General features: G+C 37.5%; 1 protein-coding gene across 1 annotated transcript in view; it reads right to left on the reverse strand.

Moving 5' to 3' along the window:
• Positions 1-25,511, reverse strand: part of loxhd1b (lipoxygenase homology PLAT domains 1b) — a 31,415-nt gene extending 5,904 nt beyond the window's left edge. The window contains exons 1-33 of the mRNA XM_032577815.1: positions 24,827-25,511; positions 23,342-23,456; positions 23,240-23,251; positions 22,875-22,955; positions 22,572-22,756; positions 22,376-22,474; positions 21,680-21,828; positions 18,956-19,079; positions 18,568-18,677; positions 17,275-17,415; positions 17,068-17,203; positions 15,612-15,772; positions 15,445-15,531; positions 15,026-15,161; positions 14,783-14,937; positions 12,496-12,656; positions 10,898-10,974; positions 10,632-10,828; positions 10,339-10,531; positions 9,751-9,911; positions 9,320-9,644; positions 7,713-7,864; positions 6,045-6,178; positions 5,771-5,916; positions 5,575-5,679; positions 5,368-5,496; positions 5,118-5,282; positions 4,576-4,757; positions 4,382-4,498; positions 4,080-4,242; positions 2,065-2,219; positions 1,785-1,994; positions 444-570 (exon numbers count right to left, since the gene is read on the reverse strand). Coding sequence (XP_032433706.1) covers positions 444-570; positions 1,785-1,994; positions 2,065-2,219; positions 4,080-4,242; positions 4,382-4,498; positions 4,576-4,757; positions 5,118-5,282; positions 5,368-5,496; positions 5,575-5,679; positions 5,771-5,916; positions 6,045-6,178; positions 7,713-7,864; positions 9,320-9,644; positions 9,751-9,911; positions 10,339-10,531; positions 10,632-10,828; positions 10,898-10,974; positions 12,496-12,656; positions 14,783-14,937; positions 15,026-15,161; positions 15,445-15,531; positions 15,612-15,772; positions 17,068-17,203; positions 17,275-17,415; positions 18,568-18,677; positions 18,956-19,079; positions 21,680-21,828; positions 22,376-22,474; positions 22,572-22,756; positions 22,875-22,955; positions 23,240-23,251; positions 23,342-23,456; positions 24,827-25,064 — 4,828 coding nt within the window. The 5' untranslated portion in view covers positions 25,065-25,511. The remainder of the gene's footprint in view (positions 1-443; positions 571-1,784; positions 1,995-2,064; positions 2,220-4,079; positions 4,243-4,381; positions 4,499-4,575; positions 4,758-5,117; positions 5,283-5,367; positions 5,497-5,574; positions 5,680-5,770; positions 5,917-6,044; positions 6,179-7,712; positions 7,865-9,319; positions 9,645-9,750; positions 9,912-10,338; positions 10,532-10,631; positions 10,829-10,897; positions 10,975-12,495; positions 12,657-14,782; positions 14,938-15,025; positions 15,162-15,444; positions 15,532-15,611; positions 15,773-17,067; positions 17,204-17,274; positions 17,416-18,567; positions 18,678-18,955; positions 19,080-21,679; positions 21,829-22,375; positions 22,475-22,571; positions 22,757-22,874; positions 22,956-23,239; positions 23,252-23,341; positions 23,457-24,826) is intronic.
• Positions 25,512-26,112: the final 601 nt, after the last annotated feature.

The raw sequence follows: 26,112 nt of genomic DNA on the forward strand, positions 1-26,112 counted from the left end.
ATCATAAAGATAATATAATTTCATCTGAAGTTCAGGATCCTCAGTAATCCCTTTTTTCATTAGTTTATAAATGCTCGCCTCCATTTTCTGCTCCTCAGATGTTTTTCTCATTTCTCAAAGGAATCCCAGAATGTTTGCAGACCCTTCACAGTGAAGTTTTATTTACGTTATCATCGTCAACATCTCAGCTTTATTAAAGAGATATTTTTTATTTTTATTTATCTGACCGTTATTTATGCAGGTTGTCTCACTGAGAGAACAGTTTTGATAAAAACAAAATTACAAACACAGCAACAAAACAAGAAGTTACGAAATCTTGTCTCAATTAAATAACAAGCATCATATTGATGCTGTGGGACATTTTTTTCTGTGAACTTGAACAAGCAGGAGGTGTATTGACTGTTTTCCATGTTGATATCAGTGATTTTTAAAGGGTTGCTTACTTGGACCTTCTTCGGCCACTGTAGTCTTTTTCTTCTTTTTCTTCTTATTGGCATTTTTATCGAGTCCTTGTCTAGACTGGGCCATCTTCATAAAATATGGATCAGTATTCCTTTCACCCTCATACCCCTGTAATGGACCCACCGAACAGATTTTAGTAATACAAAACAAAAACAAAACACTGTATAAGAATAAAAACGATTGTTTAAAAAAATATTGCCACGCTTCATACTTTTGGCAGGCATTGTAGTGGAAAACATAATCTCATTATTTAGTGTTTAAAAATGTGGAAATGTCAATGACATCTTTTGGTTTGAACTGAGGTCATAATCGGCTGTTTCAAGAGAAGAAGGGACCAAATGGGACTCAGATCCACAATTAACAGAAAAGATCCAGAACAGAAAATACAGTGGAACAAAAATCTACGTTAGACTGGAGAATCTTCATGGTAATCTAGCTGAGTAAATAGTGTACTGAGAACAATCAGTTCTGGACATGGGAACAAAATGGTTTGTTTGTTAAAAGTGTCAGAAGGACAAATAAACTTTTTTAGCTATTTAGGAAAAGTATTGATGTAAGAAAAGGAGGAAAGAACTAAAAATGTTATTTCAAGGCTAATTTAAACTATGTTAACAGGTGATTCTTTTAATAATTCTTTGAACAAAACCAGCGGCTGTGAAAAAACATTGAAATTAAATGGAAATTTAAAAACCTTTTCAACACAAAAACTGCTTAGAAGATTCAGACAGACATTAAAGTTTTGAATAAATTTGTACTTGAAGGATCTAATTAGTTCTTAGAACCTTTTACCTTATGATACGTTGTAAAGCAAACACGATTAAAAACATTGAGGAATATCTACTTTTACATTTTTAACAAGATATCCCCTCCTCGTCCCTTTGTCTTCTAAAAATTTGGGGGATGAGCTGAAGAAATGGACTCTGTTTATGTCTACCTGCATATTTATCTGCTTTATCAAATGTACTGTAAAGGACGAAGAGCGGAGGTAAACTTCAGTCAGTATTAATCTAAAGTTTTCTATGTTTTAAGTCTCTGAGAGCATATAAGTTGTTTATTTGACTCTTTTCTCTACCAGATAAGAACACAGTCAGGGGTGGAAAAGCTGGGTTTTCTTGTCCTAATTAATCATTAGGATAATCAAAGGATGTAACTTCCTTCTTTCTTTCTGAAACTTAAATCATTCCTGAACCTCTCTCAGCAGCACTATTTATCCTTTTCAGAAGGTCATGTTTCTTCTTTGGTGGTTTAGCAACCATTTTCAACTTGTTTCGTCTGCATTCCTCGTCTGTAAAACAGAAAATAATCCACTGACTCAAACAGACCTTGATGTAGAAGATCCTGTCTATCTGTTTGTCCTCTTTCTTTGTCGACAGCCAGCGCTCACACAGGAACATGTAAACTTCCTCTGTGTCCTCATCCTGCACCTCCACCTGGTCCAGGTACCAATCAGCTCCCACCATGGTGTTGTCATGACGAATCCGAATCTTAAACACCTGCCCCAGGTCCACAGCCTCAATTGTAAACCTGTCCACCTACAGAATGAGGGATAGAGTTTAATGTCTCCACACACCAACATTATTAGACGTTGAACTTTATAAATACCTCTCCTCTCTCAAACTTGTTCTTGTTGTTCTCAGATTTGGCAAGTTTGCGTTCTCCGGTGTCTCCCAGGTCTCCGTAGATGGTGAGAAAAACGTTGGCGTCAGTTCCTGCTCCGTACATGTCACCTGTCCGCACCGACACTTTGTATCCGTGAGCTGTGAAGGAGAAGAGTCCAAACTATGAATACAGTGGACTTAACGCTCTTTTACAATCAGGTACACAACTACAAAAAAAATAAAAATAAAATATAATTACATAAATTACATTTCTTTACACAAACTGGAGTTTAGGTCAGAAGTTTGCATGTCATAAAGGTTTTCAGCTTCTAATGAGCAATGACATTTTAAAAACAAGAATATGTTTACAATTTTTATATTGTTAATTGTATTTTTCTGTCTATTATGCTTATGGTCTCAAAATATGACAAAAATAATAATCTTCCAAGCGATACTAATAATTGGTGGGGCTTTATTTTGTATTATCTGTGTGGTATTAGTTTTTTTTTTTAACAAAGTAAATGAAATAATGAAGATAGAGGATTATTTCCAAAATGTTTAACAAAAGAGAAACGGTTGACACAGTTGAGTGTTTCAACACACACGAGAACGTATCTTAAAATTTATGCTTTATGCAAAAAATCAGGTAAGGGCCAGGAAACTAATCTATTTAAATTAACCTAGATATTTCTCATAATAAAAGTGGTCAGATATACAAACAGAAATATAAAAGAACGTTATTGATGGCTGCAAAATGTATCTGGGTTCCCTCCAGCTTATGCTAACATACTTTAATTCACATATTAGTGTATTTGTTTGTTGCATCCAATCCAACTTCAATTAAATGTCAGAAATAATTCATTATATTGACTTTTAAAGTACATTCTTTATTTCTGCACCTTTCTAAGCATTTTGATATTTGTCTTTTTACATAAAAATAGAGCAAAACTCAAGAAATATAACAAGTTACTGTTTATTAATGAGGTAATATAACCTCAACTACTAGAAATATGGTTTCTGCCTAATGGGAAATTTGTTGTTTTTTTGATGCTAGGAGTAAACATTGTTGATGGATTAGTTCAGGGAAACGATTGTCAGACGTTCACTTCCAGCAGAGTTTCAGTCTGGTTGTTTCTCTGAGAAACAACTCACTCTTGGTTTCTGAACGCCTTTACATTTTGCAACTAGTCACCGACTTTGAATGGTGATTCAAGTTGAGCAGAATAGGGTTCCAGGGGTTTTCCCAATGAAAACAATTGTCGAGAGTTAACATGTAGGAACAGCTGCAGGCTTGAAAAACAAAAAACAAAGAGCGGAAACTCAATATGCTGGGCAAAGTGGAGCTGCAGATTATAACTCTACAACAGGCCTGGCGAACCTTTCACTGCCCCTATAGGAAACTCTTTCCTTTTTAAAACCTGCAAATTTTAATAGAACTTTGCATTAAAAGGATCATCACTGTCCAAATAAAGCAAAGTTTACACTTTTAATTGACTTTTAATACAACTTTTAGTGCAACTTTGCATTAATAGTGTCATTATTTACCGAATGACACTTCATGAAAACAGTTGTAAACATTTATGAAGACTCCTGCATGTTCATAACACGTGTTATGTCATGTTTATGACAGTGTCATGTCAGTCTTATGCACACCCCTTCAAATAAAGTGTTACCAAAATTTTTTATTCTGTCAGAACGCTGAATTTTCCCCAAACTCCATCAGGAAGAAGTCTCACTGGCAGAAACAGAGCAAGGTAAAAATATGGAAGTGGAAACTATTAAGTGGAAACTTGTCAATACCATTTTGAAAGTCAACAGCAGCTCATATGTTGATTTATCACCAAGTCTGAACAGTTACACCTATCTTAACATTTTATTTTTGACCATTTTGAGCCAACTTTGTGCATGCAGTGTGTGCTTTAAAATGCATTCACTAAAGATACTGATGTGAATGTAACAATATGATAAGTAAAAGTAAAATAATTTGTACTTGTTCATCTAAATCAGAGTAAAACCTACTCTCCAGAGCATCCTCCACCTCCATTTCGGTCGTCTTTAGTGTCCCGTCCCGGAGGAGCTTCTGGGTGATGATGTCAGAGGCGACCAGCTCCCTCACTGTCTCTCCATCATCTTCAGACTTGGCCAGCCAGCGCTCGCACGGAAATATCGTGGTCTCTGAGCCCTGAAGTTAACCACAGACAAATAAGTCAAGCTAGGTTGGACTAATATGGACGGCCAGTAGAAATTTTATATTACTAAACTGTTCATAATTTATTTAGTCTTCCTAGAAAACGTTGTAGTCTGGAGTGCATATTGGATACCTTTCCTTTCCGGAGCTGTCGCCTGATCTCCACCCTGTCAAGATGCCACCCTGGGTTGGTGCCTCTGTTGTCATGTCCTATCCTGATTTTCTCTATCACATCACCAATGTCCTCCAGCTGAGACAAGAACAGCTGGTTGTTTGCAAACCAACAGCCGTAAGAAGCCATCTTTATTCTAAAACGCACTTTCTCACCTCCACAATAAACATGTCCTCTGCTCCTCTCTCAAAGTAAAGCCGTCGCTCTCTCTTGTTTACACACAGGTGCTTCTGCAGCGTGCACATCCCGTTTTGTCCATACAAGACGATGAACACGTCAGCGTCTGTCCCCGCAGCAAACACATCACTGGTGAATATCTTGATCTCATAAGGCACGACTGAAAAACAAGAAACCAGGAGATTTGCTTAGTTTTGTGATCTGTGATATGAAATTTCACCGTTTAATTATCGTTTTTGTTTTTCACTTCGTACATTGTGCCTGAATGGTGTTTTACAAGCTCTTGTTTTACAAGCTCTTTGATTTATGTCTTTCTGCCTTTTGCTGTGCACACTTTGGACTACCATTATGTTTTGAAAGTGTCATAAAAAGTTGGAATTAAAGCAAAAACATTGATTTTAAACACTTGAGCAGATTTTACTGTGTTTTCCTATTTTGTAAAGTTTAACATCTTTGGTTCCTAAAAAACACATTTCCATAAATACCATTCCCACTAATGTTTTTTATTAGCTTTGCTTACATGGAGTGTAAACTTCAGTCTGTAAGTCAGCAGGATAGAGATCCCTCACGATGGCACCGTCATCCTCTGCTGGATCCAACCAGCGGCCACATGGGAAACGTAGTCTCTGTCCCTGAGATGGGGCGTCCACCTCAACCCAGTCTAGGAACCAACCGGATGAACCTCCTGTTGGAATAAAAAACGTCAGATATTTTGATATAATTTAATCTCATTTTATTTCTGTTTAAAAAAAGTTTTCTTTTTCACTCGCCTGAGTTGTCGTGTCCAATCCGAAGCTTCTCCAGGTCGCCCAGGTCTACTGCCTCCACGATGAACTCGTTGATCATCCCCTGTTCAAACTTGTTCTTGTAGTTTTTACAAGACTTTAGGTTGATGAGCCCTGAATCAACAGGAGTTTCACATCCCAGTTAACCTTTAGGCAGGATTTTTATGTTGCCATGGCAACGCCGGGGCTCACCTGTATCGTCTTTTTCACCGAACAGGATGGCAAAAACGTTGGCATCGGTTCCAGCATATTTCTTTTCCCCAGTTTTTATTTTGAGAGTATAGGTAGTGGACATGGCTGCAATAACAGTAATAGAGGTTAATATCATGTCATATACTAAATTGTACATTATGTTTATAATTTGCTTCAGTCGTTTAAGGCACTTTACATTTTTGCTCCAGTCCCAAAGTGGCGCTAGTCCCCTCCTCATCTTCATCCTGCCTCATAAAGGCCTCATCAACAGGAACTAGCTCTCTTGCTATCTGCCCGTCATCCTCATCCACTGCGAGCCAGCGGTTACAAGGGAAGTAATACCTACAGACCCCCCAGAAATAAACTAATCAGAGCTTTTCTTCTGCACAAAACTGTTAATGTGTTTAGGTGTACAGACATATTTAGTCAGAAAATAGAGAAAAATGCATTGAAACACAAGTTACACTTACGTTATGTCTTCCTTTGTGTCCACTATCTCAACACGATCCAGGTACCAGGATGAGTGAGGCTCAGTGTTGTCATGTCGGATTCGCAGCTTTTTCAAAGTGAGCAAATCAATAGCTGTCACGATGAAAACGTCTTCCTGCAAAATTACAGGAGAGACTCTGTCTTGTTCAGTTAGACCTTTAGGTAAGCCACTACCAGTTTATGAGATATCTCTCCAGAGAAAGTATTTTTTTTATCCACCCAGCCATTGACATGGATCTAGAGGGAAAACCCAAGCATGTAGGGGGTTCTGGGTCTTCCCTGGGGTTCTGTAAACTCAGGTTCTCATTCATCCTTGTTTTGCACAGTTCCAGTTGTTAGATGACATAATATGGCTCCTTTGACAGATTCTGCTATGTTCATTACATTTTTTCACCCAAAATCATTCTTAGATAATAAGATTTTAGTCAGGCCTTGATTTGTGGGTTTGAAATAACCTGAACTGAGTGTGTTTGTCACCAGTTGTAACGTAGAGATGAATAATTCAGGAGTGGATGAAGTGGGGAGTAAAAGTAGGACAGGTTCAATGACATGGAGGACTCCTCAGAGCTCCTCTCAGTCACAGCTGGCCTGCCTGCAGGAGATCCTGTAATTGTAGCAGAATACACTCCTACCCACACCTCAGAGCAAGGCTCAAGTTGCCCAGAAGTCATCGGGTTTATCAGTAAGAGCTGTTGATTTTAAACACTGGTCCTTATAAAAATCAGATTTTGGATGGAAATATGTTGGATAGATCTGTGGCTGCTTATTGGTGCTACAGTAAAAGTTTGTAGGGAGATCGGTATGGCAAACATGAGTGAGCTCTGAACAATTAAACAGATAAATACGATGGATTTATCCTGCCAGAAATAAGTTTTGCAACAGGAGCATGAAACAATTTGAAACTTAGATGTAAGGTTAATACTGTTACATTAGTCTTCCCACATAGACAAAACAACACAGTTAACCATAGGTGTCTGTGGTCATAAAGCCATAAAAGTGGCTCTCTAGGTTGTAAAGGCTGCAGACTCCTGGTCTTTCCCAAATGAAAGGAGGGAATATTTGACTGCAGCTGCTTTCTGAGAAGTTTAACTTCCCCCCTCTCTACCATATGTGCAGGAGTAGCTTGAAAAACTTTTCAAGGCCAAAGATTGGGTTGTGAGTAAACTATGGAGAGTTTTAGATTTTGATGGACTGTTTATTTTAGTAACAGTGAGTCTTACACTCGTCAATATAAGATGGCTGTTCTGGTATCAAAATTGTTGGTGTGAACCTGTTACCGTTCAGAACTGGAACAGAAATTACAATGTCACTCTAAATGTTTTCAGAATTTCTTTTTTGTTTTGAATTTCAGCTCAAGTACTTGTACATCCCTTCGTAGGGTGCAGGTTTGTTATGTCTCCAAGCTGCTGCTCCAACACAACATTCTGGTCTGACTGGATAAATCATGATATACAGTTCTGGAGAAAATTAAGAGACCACTCAACCCCACTGAAAACCTCATGGTTATTCCACAAAATATTCATTTCTGAACTCTTCCTGAGTTAAATTGTGGAATGGAAAAATAAGCACAGTGAGCTACAATCCTGAAAAAAGGTAAACATGGAGGTAAAGTTAAGAAAGTAATTGGTCAGGTGTTGAACCCGTCTTACCTGCCCTCTCTCAAATTTGTTGAGGTTGTCAGAGTTTCTCAGGAGGCGCTCACCAGTGTCTCCGTTTTCCCCATAAATATTAATATAGACTTTGGCATCTGTCCCAGCTCCCATCATGTCACCCGTGAAGACACACACTTCATAGGTGTTGACTGTCAGACAAAGCAAGCGATGAATTATTCACACCTTCTCCAAACTGTCGCATATGTTGGCCAGGATACAGTGTCAAATCAAACTGTTCAAATCACACCATCAGTTAAAAATGCAAATGTGCCCTAAATGGTATAAATAATTTAAATGAGTCACACAAAAAAAATTTCTAAAGCAGCACATCAGATGTTAGGCTGGTGCTTTCATGAGAGAGGCTTTAAGGGAAATTGGCGTTTTTAAATACTATCAATAATACTCTTTTAATAATTAACATGAAGACATATTTTACTTTACTGATAAAAGGCCGTGTTTAAATATTAATATTTGCAAGTAATATGAATGTAACTTGACGTTATAGCTCAAAGCTATTCATTGTAAATTCAGTTTGTCTTGTTTTCTGCGCTTGGATCACAGTTGGTGCAACTGTCGATAATTTTGCTTTCTTGACTTCGATGAAGACTTGATAGAAAGCAGCAAAGACAACAATGAAAGTAGCCGGATATTCTGCCAAAAAAAATAAAATAAAATAAAATAATCAAAGCACTGGAAACCTCTTTTATTGCTGCAACAGTTCAGTTGAATAATTGATAATATGCATGAAAAGTATCAGTTTTCAGCAGAGCTTGTTGCAGTGTTGAAAGATAAAAACAAAGAGGTTATCTATTATTTTGAATGAGTGTTCAATCAATGCTCACATTATTTTTGCAAGTGCAGAATATTTTAAAAAGGAGTAGTAGTGGATAGTGGATTTCACCTCAGATGTCTACATCTTTAGGTAAGGAGGAAGTCTCAGTGCTTACACATTTAGTGCTGTGCAAAAAATAATTTGGGGATCATACTTATGCGACTTCGTTAAAGACGTTTACATGTCTTAAAAAATCAGCAAGAATCTGGATGGCCTCCACTGGATCTTATGTGGTTCCCTGACTTTTGAGCATGCACCAACTTCTGAATGCAAATTAAAGGATTTTTTAATTTTTTCAGGCATTATGTTGAGTCTAAAAAAGCATTTGTGAACCAATCTAAAAGAGGCCATTGCTCCACACTGTCAAGTTGGACAGGTTGGCACACATGGTGCTGTGGAGTGAACTGGAAATCCCATCAGCTTCGAGTCAAGACTGAAACTGTTGGTTGACGTGCAGAAAGTTTTTGTATTTCTACGGTAATTCTGCAGAGGAAACCTTCAAGTGCAGAAGTGTGGAAGATGACTGGAAAGATTGTTACTTTCATGCTCTAACGAGGATTCTGTGCAGACACTTTGAATTGGCTGAGGATGTCCTTGCAACCATATCATGGTTTGGTTAAATCATATGAAAAAAATCCCCATTTCTCAACAAGTTGTATAATTATATTCTTAAATTTTTGTGTGAATATCTTCCTTCGTATTGAACTCTTTGAAGTAACATAAATGTAAAAGTTCATCTTTTCTGTCTTTCTGCTTTTTGTCTGCTTCACACCTTCCAGATCCTCGTCTGCGTCCTCCGGCAGCAGCTCCACCACCAGTTCTCCGTCCTCCTCACCGCTGCTCAGCCAGCGTGAGCAGGGAAAACGGTACGGAAGCACCACCTCCTGCATCTCCTCTCCTCCATCTTCATCCTCGTCCTCTTCGTCTTTCTTCTTTTTCTTCTTCTTCTTCTTGTCGTCCTTTTTCTTTTCTTTGGGCACCAGAGTCAAAATCAGGTGCTTAACGTCGACTGACTCCAGGAACCAGCCAGATCCGATCCCTGAACCATCATGACCAATGCGTATTTTGAAGATCTTTCCCACGTCTTTGGCCTCAAACTGTTAAGAAATGGGGAAGTTTTTGCATCAATGTCAAATTGTTTTATCCGCTTATTAAGCAAAACATATCTGGAGACACTTAACAGTAAAAATACAACGTTAATACCTTAAATATTTCAGTCGTGTTGCGCTCAAAGTTGTTGGATCTGTTTTCAAGAGTGATAGTTTCTGTTTTGCCTTTCTCCCCGTAGATCTGGATAAACACTCTGGCGTTGGTGCCGGCAAACATCACATCTCCTGTTACTACGGTTACCTCATAGTTCATCACTAGAAATTAAAATGACGAGTAACAAAAAAACAATAAAATGAGTTTAGGTCACTAATAGGATTCCTGCTGACATTAGAAATATGCAATTGTGTGTAATGAATAATCTGTCATTGACATAGAAAAGAGTTACCTCATTAATAAATAAAAATCTTTCCTTTGTTGTATTATGCATCAAATAAAAGAAATGGTAAACCTTTGCACATTTCAGCTGCTGTGTTATCAGAACATAGTAGAAGTGTTATTAAACGAGTTCATTCAGTGTTGGTCCAGGATATTGAGACTGTAATGTTTGTACTCTGATGAAAACAAAGAGAAAGAAACCATGTATATCTGTTCTGTGCTTTTGGTAATTGAAAGCGCCCTGCTGGAGATTAATAATGTTGTTTTTTTCATTATGAAACATGTCTGTGTGAGTGTTTCACCTACATTGTTCCACCTCCAGGATCTCACTGGGGTAAATCTCCACCTCCGTTTTCCCATCAGCCTCGTCTTTGCAAAGCCAGCGGTGACTGGGAAACATGTAATTCTTTCCTTGGACCGGAACCACGATCTGAACGCTGTCCAGGAACCAACCAGCACGCATCCCTTTATTAGTGTGACCAATCATCAGACGGTTTATCTGAAATCGACCAAGAAATTAGGTTGGGTCAAGCAGGTTGCACCACTCAGGTGCCACAATAGAGATATTTTAGTCTTTCATCAACATTAAATGGGAAAACCTGTCCAATATCAAAAGTTTCCACTGTGAAGATGTCAACACGGCCTGTCTCAAAGTAGTTCCCCAAGTTGTTGGTAGAAACCACCAGCATCATCTTGTCGGTGTCGCCCTTATCTCCATAAAGCTTGACAAACACGTTGGAATCTGAGCTTCCTCCAGGAATGTCGCCCGTCTTCACCACGATCTGATAGCCGAGATCTGACACAAGGCAAATTTTTAGCGACAGAATGAAATAATGAATAAATGTGAGGCCTCCTTCCCACTTACTGTACAGACGCTGACCATCTACGAACGGCACTAATTCTCTGGTGATCTGTCCATCGTCCTCGTTGCGGTCCAGCCACCTACACAGCAACACATGCAGGGAATGAAACGTCTCGTCTCAGCATCTAATGACTGCTTTTTGTGCTCTCAGAACATTTCACTAGCAACAGCTGCTTATTATTGTAATTATCTCGGGAGGTGGGAGCACAATGCATAAACACATATCAGATAGGAAAATGAGAAATTTAAACCAAAATTACATTATTGATGCCAGAAGAGGATTTGCTTTTATATGGCAGGGAGGTTTTTCAGCATGATCCTAAATAAAATAAATAAATAGATTGTCTGGATCGACTTTGTCAACACCACCGGTATCTCCTCTTCTGCTGAGACGTGTCACAGATGGTCTCCTCAGGATTAGGCATCAGCAGCATGAAGCTTGTCACCTGTCATGTGTCACTAACGTTCCCTGGCACATTTTGAGTCTCCTATTTCTCTTACCACACTGTGGAAAAAAGTCAAAGTTTTTTTTATTGAAAGCTCTGTCTAACTTCTCTGTTTATTGTTTTAATTTGGTCTAATTTTAAACTGTAATCTAATTAATAGTGATCTTATTTGAAGTCAGGATTTGTCTTCGCAGCATCAAACATGACCAACATGACACTTTTGTGTGTCGCTTGATTCAGGGTTAAAGAAAATGCCTGTCTACTCCTTACTATCAGGACCAAATGCCACTTATATAATGATCATGCAAAAGTATTTAAAACACTTGAATTTTTCCACATGCTGTCACATAGCAACCATAAATCTCAATATAATATCACTGGGAGATCAAATTATAAGGAATCATGGTAGTAGATGTTTTTCCAAATAAAAGTGTGACTTGCATTTGTGCCACTCTTCTTTTGCTCTGATATAATGTCTCTATATTTCAGACATATTAATTAACACAAATAACTGAGGTTACTTTCCACAACAAAAAATCACAAACACTGAATTGCAAATAGAAGGAGGTCCACCCAATAGTGCCTAATTTCACCAATTTTCAATCTAATTTCTTTTATTTACAGTACAGACCAAAAGAGTGGACACAACTGTGTGTCCAAACTTTTGGTCTGTACTCAGTTCAGACCAAAGGTTTGGACACACCTTCTCATTGAATTCAATGAGAAGGTGTGTCCAAACCTTTGGTCTGTACTGTATATCTACTGTATGAATAATATGTAAACAAACCATTACTGTTTATTTCAGCATCTGCTTGTAAGGAAAAAAAAGCTGTTGATTATTAATAAAGTCAAGCAGTAAAGGGTTAAAATGGCCCAGTCAAAGTTTGAGTGAACATACAAAAATGTTATTGTTCACAGATGCTCTCTATTCACTGTAGCTGAACTTAATTTGAACTCTTCAGTCTCAGATCTGCAAGACTAGTAGTGAAATTGCAAAAAAATATTAAAAACCAGTATAATTCTGATTCCACTTGATAATTATTTGCTACTTTGTGTTGATCTGTCAGGTAAAAACTCAATAAAATACTTTAAAACTTTTATTTTTTCAAGTTGTATGAACACTTCTGCAATGCACGGTATTTATGTGAATATTACCTGCTGCAGGAAAACTCTACAGCATGAGCCTCTGCCTTTCCTTCTTCTCTCACATTCACTTTGTCAAGAAACCAGCCGCATCCGCCGCCTTTCCCGTCATGTCCGATCCTCAACCTGCGGATCCGTCCGATGGTCACCGCCTCGACTATAAACTCGTCCATCTGGATCGACAAGACAACAGCCGCAAAGTGTGGGTGGATTTAATTTTTTTCATTTAAAAAAAACAACAACATATAAATAATGCAAATGAGATGTTACAGCAACAATAAGGGGACAGACAGTTCTGGTAAATAGTAAATAAAGTTTTTTGTGGTTTATTTAAGACAAGGACAAACAAACATTGTCATTCAAAAGGGCACATTTTCCCTCGCTTAGTATAATAAAGCTTATATAATTACTAGAGATACAACTGTACACAAAACTTCATAATTCGGTATAATTTCTAGACGCTTCAATCCAGAATAAATGCTTCTTTTTCTTTACTTCAGACAGAAGCAATTTTTTTTTCAATTTCTTACTATTTGATTTTATTATGATCTAAAGCTTAGAACATTGATATTTTTTTTATTTTATTACACCGTGTTCCAAATTATTATGCAAGTGATATTTTCTCAGTTTTTCTTAAATGGTCAATGCAAATGATGGTCAGTATAATTTCCAAGTCATGAATTATTACAGTATAAATCAAATTTTACTGAACAAAGTTCCCCATGAGAACAGTATTTCTTTCAAAAATAAAAACTCAAAATGCACTGTCCCAAATTATTATGCACAGCAGATTTTCTAAACATTTTATGGATTATAAAGAACTGCAAACGGCCATTCTTTGAATGTGCAGCATTAAGTTGTGACATTTACTAACATCAAAAGCTATTTCAATCAAAAACATCTTAACAGACCGAGTTACATGTTAACATAGGAGCCCTTCTTTGACATCACCTGCACAATTCTTGCATCCATTGAACTTGTGAGTTTGTGGAAAGTTTCTGCTTGAATTTCTTTGCAGGATGTCAGAATACCTTCCCAGAGCTGCTGTTTTGATATGAACTGCATTCCACCCTCAGATCTTCTGCTTGAGGAAACTCCAAAGATTCTCAATAGGGTTGAGGTCAGAGGTCAGAGGAGGATGGTGACCACACCATGAGTTTATCAGTATGCCTTTATCTGTACAAACCCATTTGTTCTGAATCAGTCACAAATCTCCTCTCAGAACGATAACACTTCAGTTTTCGTTAAATATCTAATGTTTTCATATCTTGTCATACGGCACTACACTATCTGATGATTTTTGTCAGCAGAGAGATTCTTTCTCTTTCCCATATTGCTTGAAACCTGTGGCCTGCTTAATAATGTGGAACATCCTTCTTAAGTAGATTTCCTTTAATTGAGCTCACCAGACAAACTAATCAACCAGCTCTCTGAAATTAATTATAGTGATTCAAAGAGTCCTGACACACAATACCATCTATAAATTTAATAGCACAACAAAAAATGTTATCTTTATGACACTTTAATCCAATTTGCATAATAATTTGGAAAACAGTGTAATAAAAAATAGCATGAGCTGGTATAGCTAGTGCTTGATGGATTATACAACCACATAACCACTTGAAAACTATCAAGGTTGATGTTTAAAATATTTTGACTCCGTCTGTGTTTATGTTGTTGTTGTTGTTTTGATTTTTAGACAGCCTCGTGTCCCAGCTGTACCTGAATGCAGCATGAGCACTAACTGCATGGACCTTACCGCTTTTTAGGTTTGTTCCACCTTTTCTCCAACTACTAATGAAGAGTAGTTAAATGAAAGAAAAGAGTTTTTAGTTATTTTAATTTAACTTTTAGAACAAGTCCATCAGACTTCTAAAGCGATTATTATAAAACTGATTTTATTAATCTCTCTTTTTTTGGGTTTATGTTTAATTAAACTCAAAATTCACTGAAACAACGCTGATTTTTGTTGTATTACTTTAACATAAAAATCCCATTCAATTGATTTGATTAAGACGTAAAACACATGCATTATATTAAATGAAAAAAATGCATGTTTATGGAAAATAAATAAATGCATGTAGCTTGCAGAATATAAATATTGAACCAAACCACATCAAAACCTACAACTCTAATGCTTTTAATTAAAGTTATATTAAAAAAAAATCTACATAATTTATCTCTAAAAGTATTAAGATTCACTGTGTAAAGTCCGAGGACACCTCACTACTGCCCCCTGTGTTAAATTGTTAGACTTCATAATGGTTTAATTTTAAGATGAAGTGTAAAATGTACCCACGTTTCCTTTCTCAAACTTGTTGACATTATTCTTGCAGTTGATCAGCTGCCGCTCCCCTGTGTCCCCCTGGTCTCCGATCAAGTTGATGAAAATAGACGCATCTGTGCCGCTGCCGCTGACATCACCCGTGCAGACTGTCAGCCGGTATTTAATCACTGCAGAACAAAACAACACCACTGATAATCGTTTGAATAGCTTTATGAATAAGCAGGTTTTGATGCATCTGTCTGTGTAAAGACGTGCCGGGAAGAGGCTCAGCTATCAGGTCTCCACAGGCTGGAAGCTCCCTCACAACTTCGTTGTCGTCTTCGTTAATGTCCAGCCACCGCTCGCATGGGAACGTGTACTTCTCCTTTGTTAATGTCTTCATCAAGGTAACCTAAAAAAAGAGACTGAGCTAGGTGAAGGGGTGCTGTAGATTCAACTGAGGTAGATGCAAGGATGGAAATATTAACTAAACAGTGCGATAAGTAAGTCAAAAGAAAGAAGTGCTTTGTCTTTTGAGTGTCTTTTTTACGACATAAGATTTTGCTAATTGTTGAGGAAATATGGAAAGCAGAAAATTGTTGAATCATAAACATAAAAATAGGAAAAAAAAGCCAAATATTTATGCCAAGAAATGTCATAAAATGAGCTGAATAATTAGATTTGAGAAATCTCACCTTGCTCAGATGCCATCCTGCAAAAGGATTTCTCTTCTCATGCCAGATTCGAAGTTTGGTTAATTTTCCCAAATCTGGAAGCTCGACCTGTTGGACAATAATAGTATCTGTCACCTATTTATCAGATATTAACTCCATAATATAGAGTTAAATGATCTCCTACTGACCATAAACTTGTCAACTTGGCCCTGTTCAAAGTTGTCAGACTTGTTGTCCAGTCTGATCTCATCCGACTTGTTCTTTTCTCCGTAAACCTGAAAAGAGATGTCTGCGTCGGTGCCGGCATTGGGCATGTCTGTAGTCCAAATCCACAAGGACCAGGGGTGCTCTGAGGACCGACAAACAAACTATTATTACTTGAGTTAGACTTAAAAAGCATTAAGCATTGTGTTGTTTCAAGTCACAAAGCCAGGGGCAAATGAGATAAAGCTGCCCATAAAGAGAGGAAATCAGAGTATGGAAAAGTTGGAAATAATGAAATAGTAATAGAGAAAATGTAGCGTTCAAATGACCATAATGGCCATAACTATCTTGTCCTTTACCTGTGCCGCTCGGAAAGAGTTAAAGACATGAACCCAACACTTCTAGGACAATCATAAGTTGAGAGTTTTCCAAAATACTTTGGGGCAAGTTATTCTGGACTGATTTTGCTCCTTTGATATTTCAGCAGAGCCCAGGAGAGGGCATTTGCTGCTTGTTAAAATATCCTCTCAGGGCAGAGAGGCTCTTGCTGGAGTGACTGAGTGCTGTGGACAGCTCCCAGCTGGAAAAAGGGCGACTTGACTGTGAGTGAACATGAAGACACACAAAGATGGAAAACCCGTTTTAAGAAGTAATGGGGGGGTCGCAAGCGTATTGCTAAATCCTAATTTGTAAATTGCTTTGGATAAAAGTGTCTGTCAAATGCATAAATATGAAAATTAAAAATACAGGAAATCGAAAATTAAATGAGTTTTTAAAGATAAAGCACCGATAGTCTAAAAATGTGGTATTTACAAACTAATTAAATGTAACTTTAGGAGTAGAGGATCCATATCACAGGTTCAGGTTTAAAACAGTAAACAAACAAAAAAATGTTTGAAGATTTTTCTCCATCAACTATTTCCATTTGTTTTCACTTGTTGTGGTTTTAATCATGTCAGACATTGGAGAGCTTGTATTTAAATAAAAGTAAAGTGCTTAAGTGGAGGACAAGAGATTAATTGTTAGACTCTGCTTTAGATGCTGCTTCTCAACATCTGCCATGTGTCAATATAAATCTGGTTCATCCCTTCAGTTAAGAAGTCATTCATAAGAGGTAAAGACTTAATTAACACTGCAGAACATTTGCCAAGAATGCATACATAGCTGGATATAAGTAACAATCCATCACTGGTGTACATCTTGTCTGTGTTTAGTCTGGTTCATTCTGAAACTTAAAACAAATTGAAAAAAATACAAAAATTGAAGAAAAATGACTAATAGAAAGAAGCAACTGAAGCCCAAAGATCAATACCATTTTAAAATATTATTTGTGGCTGTAAATAGCAAAGAAAAGAGGAAGGAATTACTCAAGGCTTTTCCAAACTGTTGTACGTGAAAAAACCTCGACAGATAAGCTATAATAATTTACATTAAACTCACTTTTCTGCCTCCTTTGCCTGAGAGAGACCATCTCGTACAGCTCTCTTTCAATCAGGCCGTCCCCCTCCTCATCATCCAGCCATTTGCCACACGGGAAGGTCTGCTCTATCCCCGTGAAAGGACAGTAGACAACAACCTGTGGACGGACCTGATTCAGCTCATTCACAGTACAGACTGCAGTATTTTTAACATGAGTATTTGATTTACCTTCTCGCAGTACCACCCGGCGCTAACTCCATCATTGTCATGTCCAATCGTAACTCTGCTCAGAGGACTGAGGAGCGCAGCAATCTCAACGTTAAATATGTCTGTCAGTCCACGCTCAAACTTCCCTCCTTCCAGAAATACCTACAGAATAGGGTAACAGAGATGACTTTTCAATCAAATCTGGAGTCAGAGGCTGAAATTTATAAAAAGAAACTGAATTGAGAAAGTTATCTTGCAACATGAAGCATGTAGGGTGCATTCCAGAGCAATACTATTTTAATTCAGCATCTTCATTGAATATGTTTCTGCTTTAAATCCAGTGTTGTTCATACTCAGCTTTATTATCTTTATTATGTGCAAAAGTATTCACACCCTCCTGAACCTTTACACATTTTGTTTTGTTACATCCACAAACTTCAACATATTTTACTGGGATTTTGTGCAACAGACAGACACAAGCTGGAGATGCAGCATGACTAAAAGCTTTTAGTCATGCAATTGATAAATCTTGCTTTATTAGAAAAGTGACGAGCAGAAAGCTATTGCTAAAAGGAGGAGATAAAAGGTGCACTCTGCAGTTTTACACAACAAAAATAGGCAAAATGTGCTCTGGTTGGAGGAGACCAACACTGCTTCAAATGCAAAACAATCATTTCGGTGGAAAACTACCACTGCATATGGTGGTGGCAGAATCATCTTGTTTTTTTGTTGTTTTTTCCAGAAAGAAAATGACAGCTGGTAAAAGTTTAAAGATGTGTACAGGGAATTACTGGAAGAAAAACCGCAAAAAACGTGGTACTGGAGCAAGTTTCATCTTCCAACATCATAATTAACCAGAGCTACAGTAGAATGGCCTATTCAAAGCCCAGATATTAATCATATTGAAAGCATGAGAAGGAGTTCATAATTACATGCTTTCCATGCTAACAGAGCTAGAGCTATGTTGCAAAGAATTATAGAAACCTTAACAGACCTGCAGTTTTAGTGAATACACACCTCAATTTACAGATTTGCTTAAAATGAAAAGCATGTATCATTTTCATCTTATTTCACAATTCTTCAGCACATCATGTTGACCTATTGCATAAAATCACAATTCAAAACAAAGCTTGTAGCTGCTTTCAGACAAAATGTTCAAGAAGAATAAATTATTCTGCAGAGCGCTGTGACTTTAAAGCACAAAAGCCAATAGTGTTGGATTTCATAGAACACAACTCTGCTTTGTTTGGATAAAAAGTAAACACTGCTGTTCTGTTCACTAGTTCTTCTCTGTTTCTGTTGTTTTCCCGTTACCTTTCCACTGTTCTTCAGGCCTTTCGTACCGTGCATCACTATGTGAATTTTAGAGTTGGTCCCTGCGCCTCGGATGTTTCCCGTCACGATCTGAACGTTGTAGACGATACCTGAGGGATTAGGTTACCTGTTAGTTTATCACAGCTAGAGTCAGAGAGTCTCTCAGGTTCACTGCTCCCAGGTCTCAACAGGATGAGCAGGAACACAATTACTAAGATGTAAACATTGCCAGCCTAAGCTAATTAATAATAGTTACAAGATTTTCTGGCAAAGGAAATATTTTCAGAGTGGTTTAGAAAACCTTACACCATCCTGTCAATTTTAGAAAAAGTAAATTTGTTTGGTTTTTATCTATGCTGCGTAACTCACTGAGTGTTTTTCTCCTCACCTGTCGGCTGGTCGGCTCCAACCAAAATGTCCCTCTGAATCTTCCCGTCATCTTCATCCAGGGCAAACCAGCGATTGATGGGGAATTCATACACTACTTTGTTTCCCATATCATCCAGAATCACCTGCAGAAAAATCAAAAAAACATTTCAAATAATTCAATACAACTGACCTTAAAATGAATTAACCTTTTATTGCACACTAAAAAATGTATTCAATCTTTGGATCTTTGGATTCCATGAGGAACAAAAAGAATAAAAAATAAAAAAAATAAATAAAGCAGTTCTTAAAAGTACACTTTACTTTAAGTTGACCAAGGTGACAAAGAAATTTTATAAATAATCTACAACTTCATGTTTACCAAAGGGAATGAACCGGTATTCTTCAAAGTGGGAATGATAAGAAAACATTTGTACATTGGCACATTTTAACCAGAGATAGCAACAGTGTGGAGATCCACTGTGAAGTTTAACAATACCAAAAACGACCAAGGCACAGGCTGAGATCTAAAGTTACTACCTGCCACACTAAATATTTAAATGTATCCCTATTATATAGTCTGTATTTAAATAAACAATTCCTAATATATTATTTGGAGTCTGTACGAGAGCTCTTGCCTCTGATTGGCTGATCAGCTCATTGTGACAAATACTCTCATAGAAATACATACTGCCAAGAGGAACTGGCTTCATGAAACTCATCAGGAAACTTTGGTTGACTATGTCCAAAGAGAGACTTGATTAACCTCAAGATTCTGATTTCTTTCTGATTAGGATTTTCCAATCTGGTTTATTTATGTGAATTAACGTAATTTAATGCATCTTTATCTACATAACCCAAACTGGGGCAAGAAGCTTGACGGGAGGGCTAGGATTGACCATGCTCAGTAAGAAATTCTGTCTAGAAGAGTATTGAATATATACATAACATTCCTAACAGCCTCTAACCAGGTTGCAATTTTTAGTAACTTTCTGACTGACCTCAGTATCTCAGCATGTTTGCTGGGACAAATTTAAAGTCCTTGCTTTTTGTCTTTTAACTTTGGATGATGGGAATTTTATGGACTTTCTTTTAAACTCAAAACTGAAATGTTTTCAGCTGTTCAGATCATGATAATATATTTTTAACTAATACCCCATCACAAACTCCTCTCGGCATGCAAATTTGCATTAACAACTACACTTTAGAGTCAGTTGTCCCTGCAGGAGCAAACAAATTTACTGACTCATCTGTCTGTGTGTTGTAAGGTTATCCCTTAATGAGGCATGGTTTCCCTTTACACAGAGGCTAGGATGACGACATGCGTGTCATGTATGTCTCCGTGTACGCGCCAGTTTGAGCGAACTCATCTCTCACAGGCGCACGCACACCGTACTGTACGCATTCGAAGAGCTGAGATGGGAAACCCAGATAAGGACGGCTGAAATGGAAATGAGGAGATCCAGTGTCTTAAGTACTACTGAGGAGGGCCTGAATGTTCTTCTCCAACAACTTAAACATGTCCGTCTTTACTTTCAATAACTGGAATGGACAGAAAAATAAATTTCTTAGCCTTACATATTTCTGAAACAAAGACTAGGCTGGTAATATCATTCATGGTGGGAGGAGAAGTCTGTTGAAGCATGTTTGTTTTAAACTGCTGCCTGAGCTGGAGTCAGTGCAAATATATACAGCTCTGGAAAAAATGAAGAGCCCACTGCACTGAACCGCTGTTTGAAAACCTCCTGGTTATTCCAACAAATATTGATTTCTGAACTCTTCCTGAATTAAAACATTAGTATTGTTGTTTCTAAATGAGTATGAACTTGTTTTCTTTGCAATATTTGAGGTCTGAGAGCGCCGCATCTTGTTCGTTATTTTGACCATTTCTCATTTTTCGCTAATAAAAACTATATTTTGCTTGTAATTGTGGAGACATGTCAGTAGTTTATAGAATAAAAGAACAATGTTCATTTTACTAAAACATAAACCTATAGAAAGTAAGATCAGAGAAACTGATCATTTTAAGTTTCTCATTAAGTCTCTTATTGTTTTCCAGAGCTGTACAACTTCTATATGAACAAGTGGAGGATTGTGAGATTTTTTAGTTTATTTTTATTGTCCTCTATGAATGTGCAACTGCAAATGTTATTTATAATGTCTCTGCTATTGAAAGAAATAAAAAAATCAACCCCAGACCTCCTGCCCTAATGTTTATTCCTAGCAAGTCAAAACTTTGATCTGGTAATGATTTTGCTCATAAGATGAGCTTATTCTGCACTGACCAATAACTGGGCATTTAAATCCAGTCAAAAACTACACAAACTGTTTATCAAATATGTAAAACATATCTGCGTGTCATTGATTAAAAAAACTGTCAGAGATGCATTAACAGTTCGTATCCACAGTTTGAGATTTTTCGTATTTCATGTTTAGTTATACAGGCAGACATCTAACAAGTCTTGTTGCTATGAAAAAGTTGCGGTGTGTGCCAGCGGTTATCTGCAGCTCTCACGGACTTTGAGGCTGGAGATTTTGAAAACTACTTGACTTTTCAAGTTGCAGCCCCAACTTTGATTTTTTTTTTTTCACCAGTTTTCCAACTGGGACTCAGAAATTTCAACTTTTAAGTAAGAAAATAAACTTTGTACTCCAGAAGTTTGACAAACAAACTTCAGTGTGCGTTTCACGTGATTTTCTGACTGGAAATTAAGATCTTTAACTTTCAAGATGAATCTATTCTCACCTTATCTACAAACCATCCTGCTGACGAACCTTTGTTGTTATGGCCGATGGTGATCTTCCTAATTTTACCCAAGTTTGGCGCATCAATGGTAAACTTGTCCTCTGTGGCCTTTTCAAAGTTATTTTTGTCACTGTCAAGACGCCTCTCCCCTAAAAAAAAAAAAAAAGAGATAGCACATTTTATCAGCTGAATTCATGAGTAGCTGCATCAGAACTAGATAATATATTGTTGCCATGGTTACAATTACAATTAGGAGCAGCTGATTGGCATCTCAGAAGCTCAAATAATACCTGAATTATAACTCCACAGCTGAAAAAGGAAGATGGCTTTCTAACCGCACGACTGAACAGACGTTTAGGAGGTGCAACAAAAGTAAATGAGGTGGATTAGAAGTGCTTGCAACAACTGATGGTGTCATTCAGGACATCTTACTGTGGATTATTGTCAGGAGACTGTGATACAGCAACAGTCTTCAGTCAGAGGTGTTTTTAGATTCATTGTAAGACTGGGAGCTACCGTAGATCCTTCCTGCCCACAGCATCACCATCCACAATTACTCGTTGAAGATAAATGGATGAGTTATGACAATGTTTAATTTATATTTGGGATAAATTAAACACTATTGAATTTTTATTGAATTTTAAATTGGTATCTAAATTGTGAGAAAAGCAACTTGTTTGGTCGCATGCTGAGTACCTGTGTCCCCAAACTCGCCAAAAATATTGATGAAGACGTCCGCATCGGTTCCACTTCCTTTCATATCCGCAGTAAAAACGCTAACGATGTATTTATTATCTGGAAAACCAAAGCCAAATCAAAGAAAGCATTTGAAAAACAGTCCTTAAACCTGATTTTTTTTTTTTTTTTGTGTGTGTGACAAATAAGTTCTTACATTTGGGCATGTCCATTTGGTCCATGCTGCCCAGCAGGTCTCTGGCAAAAAGGCCATCTCCCTCCTCTTTGCTGAGCCAGTTGTTGCAAGCAAAGTAGAACCTGAGATGAGGGCGAATGACATCCGTGATGACCACACGGTCCAGGAACCAGCCGGCGTTCATGCCTGTGTTGTCATGCTCAATCCTGGACAATCAGGAGAAGAACATCCTTTAAAGAAAGCAACTCATAAATCTATCGCTGTCTGAAGTTGAATCTAACAAGAATATCTAAAAAGACAGAGGATCAGTGGTTCCTGCCGTACCTAATTTTTTTTATGTGTCCAACATTGTGAGTTCGAATCCTGAACACATCAGTTTTAGATCTTTCAAAAGCGGTTCGACTCCTGTAATTAAAAAAAACAAATATACATTTTAATGTGTTGACATTTAGGTGCTCTCGTTTTTGTAATTTCTAGAATTAAAAAAAACACTCATAAGAAAACAGAAAATGTTTTATATAGAGAGATGAAGGGAAGATCTCACATTAACTCCCAGTAAAGAGAAAATAAAGTCAACAAGCCTTGCAAAAATTTGAGAAAATTCATCCAGCAGAAGAAAGGTCATGCGAACAAATTAACACCAATCACTGCACTCAGTCTGCTCTGCATAGCATTCATGAAGTACATACTTCTTCTCTGTGCTGTGGAAGTGGAGGAAAAACATGAGGTTTTAAACTTTTGATTTTATCTTCATTAAACACATAGATGGCTATCTGAATATTTCTCCTTACTTGCTGGCCAGGTGAATTTTGGGTGTGATACCATAGTCTCCAAAAAGAGTGATGAACACGTTGGCATCAGTACCTGCTCCATTCTCATCCCCGGTAATAGTCACCACCTCATACACTGCAGGGTTTATAAAAACAATTATGTAATTACATGCAGTGAAGAATCTTTTACTTTCTTTAGCTAAAGCTATGAAGTCAAGTTGCATTAATATTTACAGGATCCTCATGTTCAAACTTGTGATTTTAACTTAGGAGGAATCATAAAGGGTAATCAACCACCACCTACTCAGCATGTTGTACTGACCAAAAAGAGTTCAGAAGCTCCAAATATTTAGATTTTTCCTTCAATCAGCCAGACATTTTAAAAAAAGCTGTTATCTTTACATGACACACAACTTAACCAAATAATGATATGGTTGTTGCGACTGTTCGACCTTAAGAATGGTTGCATCTCCTTTTTATTTCTTTAATCTAAGGTTCTCCCCTTTTTTAATCTTGTCCTGGAGGTGAGGTGGGTGCCTTTTTTCATCAGAATACATCCAGTTTATTTATAGATTTATCAAGTGGTTTTTGGTTACCATCATTATTGTAATATACTGTACATTCATCCCATAATGTGAATATTTGAGCACTGTAAAGCATCAGGAATTGACTTTAGTTTTGTTGTGTAGGACTTGGCGCCTGCAGCTCATGATGTGGTTGCTTTTGTTTTTATTTTTCTCGTCAGAAGAAACAGAAACAGAAACAATCCATCTCTAAAGACACTCTGTGTTACGGCAAATCCTTCACTTCTATCCAACACAACACAGAAAGAATCCAGTTACACTTTTTAAATTAAATATTTCTTGGCATTTTTGAAGACCAGAACTTCATATTTTACCCAGATAATGCATAAAAAATGCCACCTACCTAAAGCTGGTAATCTTCAGGAAAAAAATGAAAAAAAGTGACCAGCTGCTGCTTGTCGCACATATAACTTTTCCAATCAAATTAAGTGTCTACATTTTACTTAAGATCATGTTGCTGCTCTGATACACATTAACTCTGTAAAGATTCTGATTAGCATAAAATGAAAGAAAATGCGCTGTTTTCTGAATCCCCTCCTGTCTTTTTAAAACAGGTGTTGAAACAATTCAGTATTTTTTGTTAGTGAGAAAATGTTTGTGCTCATCAGGTTTGGTTTGGTTTTAAAGGGCCAGCAGTGATGGACGTGAAACTGCCACTTTGTAATACTTAGTGACAAGTGTCATGTAGATAGGGTTTGATGATAACATGCTATCAAGTCGGCTACACGTTACGGTGAACATTAAACTAATCTGCTCACACGCAACTGAAAGCACTCAGACGTCTGTAATGACAACCAAGGATACTCCACTTGTCTGAGGGTCAAATTATCCTTGATACTTTTCACCAAAGGTAAATACCTTACTCTGACAATTTATTGACTATATATATATCGTTCAAGTTGAAATAAGAAGTTTGTATCACCTTTTTTTTTGTGGTATTCGTCTTCGTAGTTTTCCTGCAGCTCCGGCTCGTAGTTGCGCAGCTCGTTCTCGTAGATTTCAACATAGTTTTCAATCTTTTTCTTCTTCCCTTTTGTCTTCTTTGTGTCTTCGTTGCTGTCATCTTTCCCTGAGCCTTTTTTCTTCTTGTCTTTCTTTTTCTTTTTCTCATCGTCCTCATCCTGATCTCCACCTTTTTTGTTTTTGCTCTTTGATCCCATCTTGACTTTGACAGAGAACTTCTTTGGTTGTCTCGATCACATCAGGGAGTTTTTCTCCTTTCCTTCCACCCAGGGACTCATTATTGTTTTCTTTGTAGTCCTACTCATCCCTGCTCTCTTCTGTAGTTTATGCCTCTTCTGTCTCTTTTCCTTTCTTCTCTGTGCTCCTCACATTATGCCTTGTGTAACCGTCTTCATCGCCTTCCTCAAACTTCTTCAATCTTCCAGTGTTCTTTGATTCACTTGCCTGCTTAGTTTTCTTCTTTGGCTCGGGTTCCTGATCCTCTGAGTCGTCGTCATCGGCATCTTCTGTTTCCCCCTCTGCTCTTTGACACGTTTTTTTTTCTTTTTAGTGAGCATCTTTAATTTATTCCCTACCTTGTAACTGATTCCAGGGTGTTCCGGTGAAACTTGATTAAGCTGACCTGTGGCTGCAGGGGAGTGACGAGCTGGCAGCCTGAGCCAGACACAGAGCTTAGCATCTCCTCTTGAGGAGGGGAGTGGGAACCTCATTAACAATGATGATTGGCACATAGTCACCTGATCAGAGGAGGGAACCCTTATAGGGAAAGGTGGGTCAGGCAGCAACTCTTTTTGATGTACTGAAAGAAAATTAAGAAAAAACATGCAGCTAATCACCAAAGAAGGAATGATTCAGCTGCTGTAAGACTTTTGAGGACTCTAAGGACAAATGTTTTCTGGTCTATTTGGACAGCTGTGACTCAATAGGAAAGTAGTTATCTTGCAATTGGAAGATTATAAGTTAAGTAAGGTACTTAACCCCAGTTGTTCTGTGTATTATTGAATAATTGACATGATGTCACCTGTCAATCATTCTAGGGGGTTTATCAGCAACTGACCAATCAATTTGTCCCTAAGTACACACCCCTTATCTGGAGGGACTGAACCTCCATCAACATTTCCAGGGTTTGTCATCCAATGGTAGCTCATGAAAACATGTGCTGCAGTAACTGCGGTATTTACATGTAAGCACATTAGCATTTAATGCTAATGTGTACTTTTAAGCATTTTCCTTAAAACAGACTTT

This window comes from Xiphophorus hellerii, chromosome 12 (assembly GCF_003331165.1).
Source record: "Xiphophorus hellerii strain 12219 chromosome 12, Xiphophorus_hellerii-4.1, whole genome shotgun sequence".
Classification (NCBI taxonomy): Eukaryota; Metazoa; Chordata; class Actinopteri; order Cyprinodontiformes; family Poeciliidae; genus Xiphophorus; species Xiphophorus hellerii.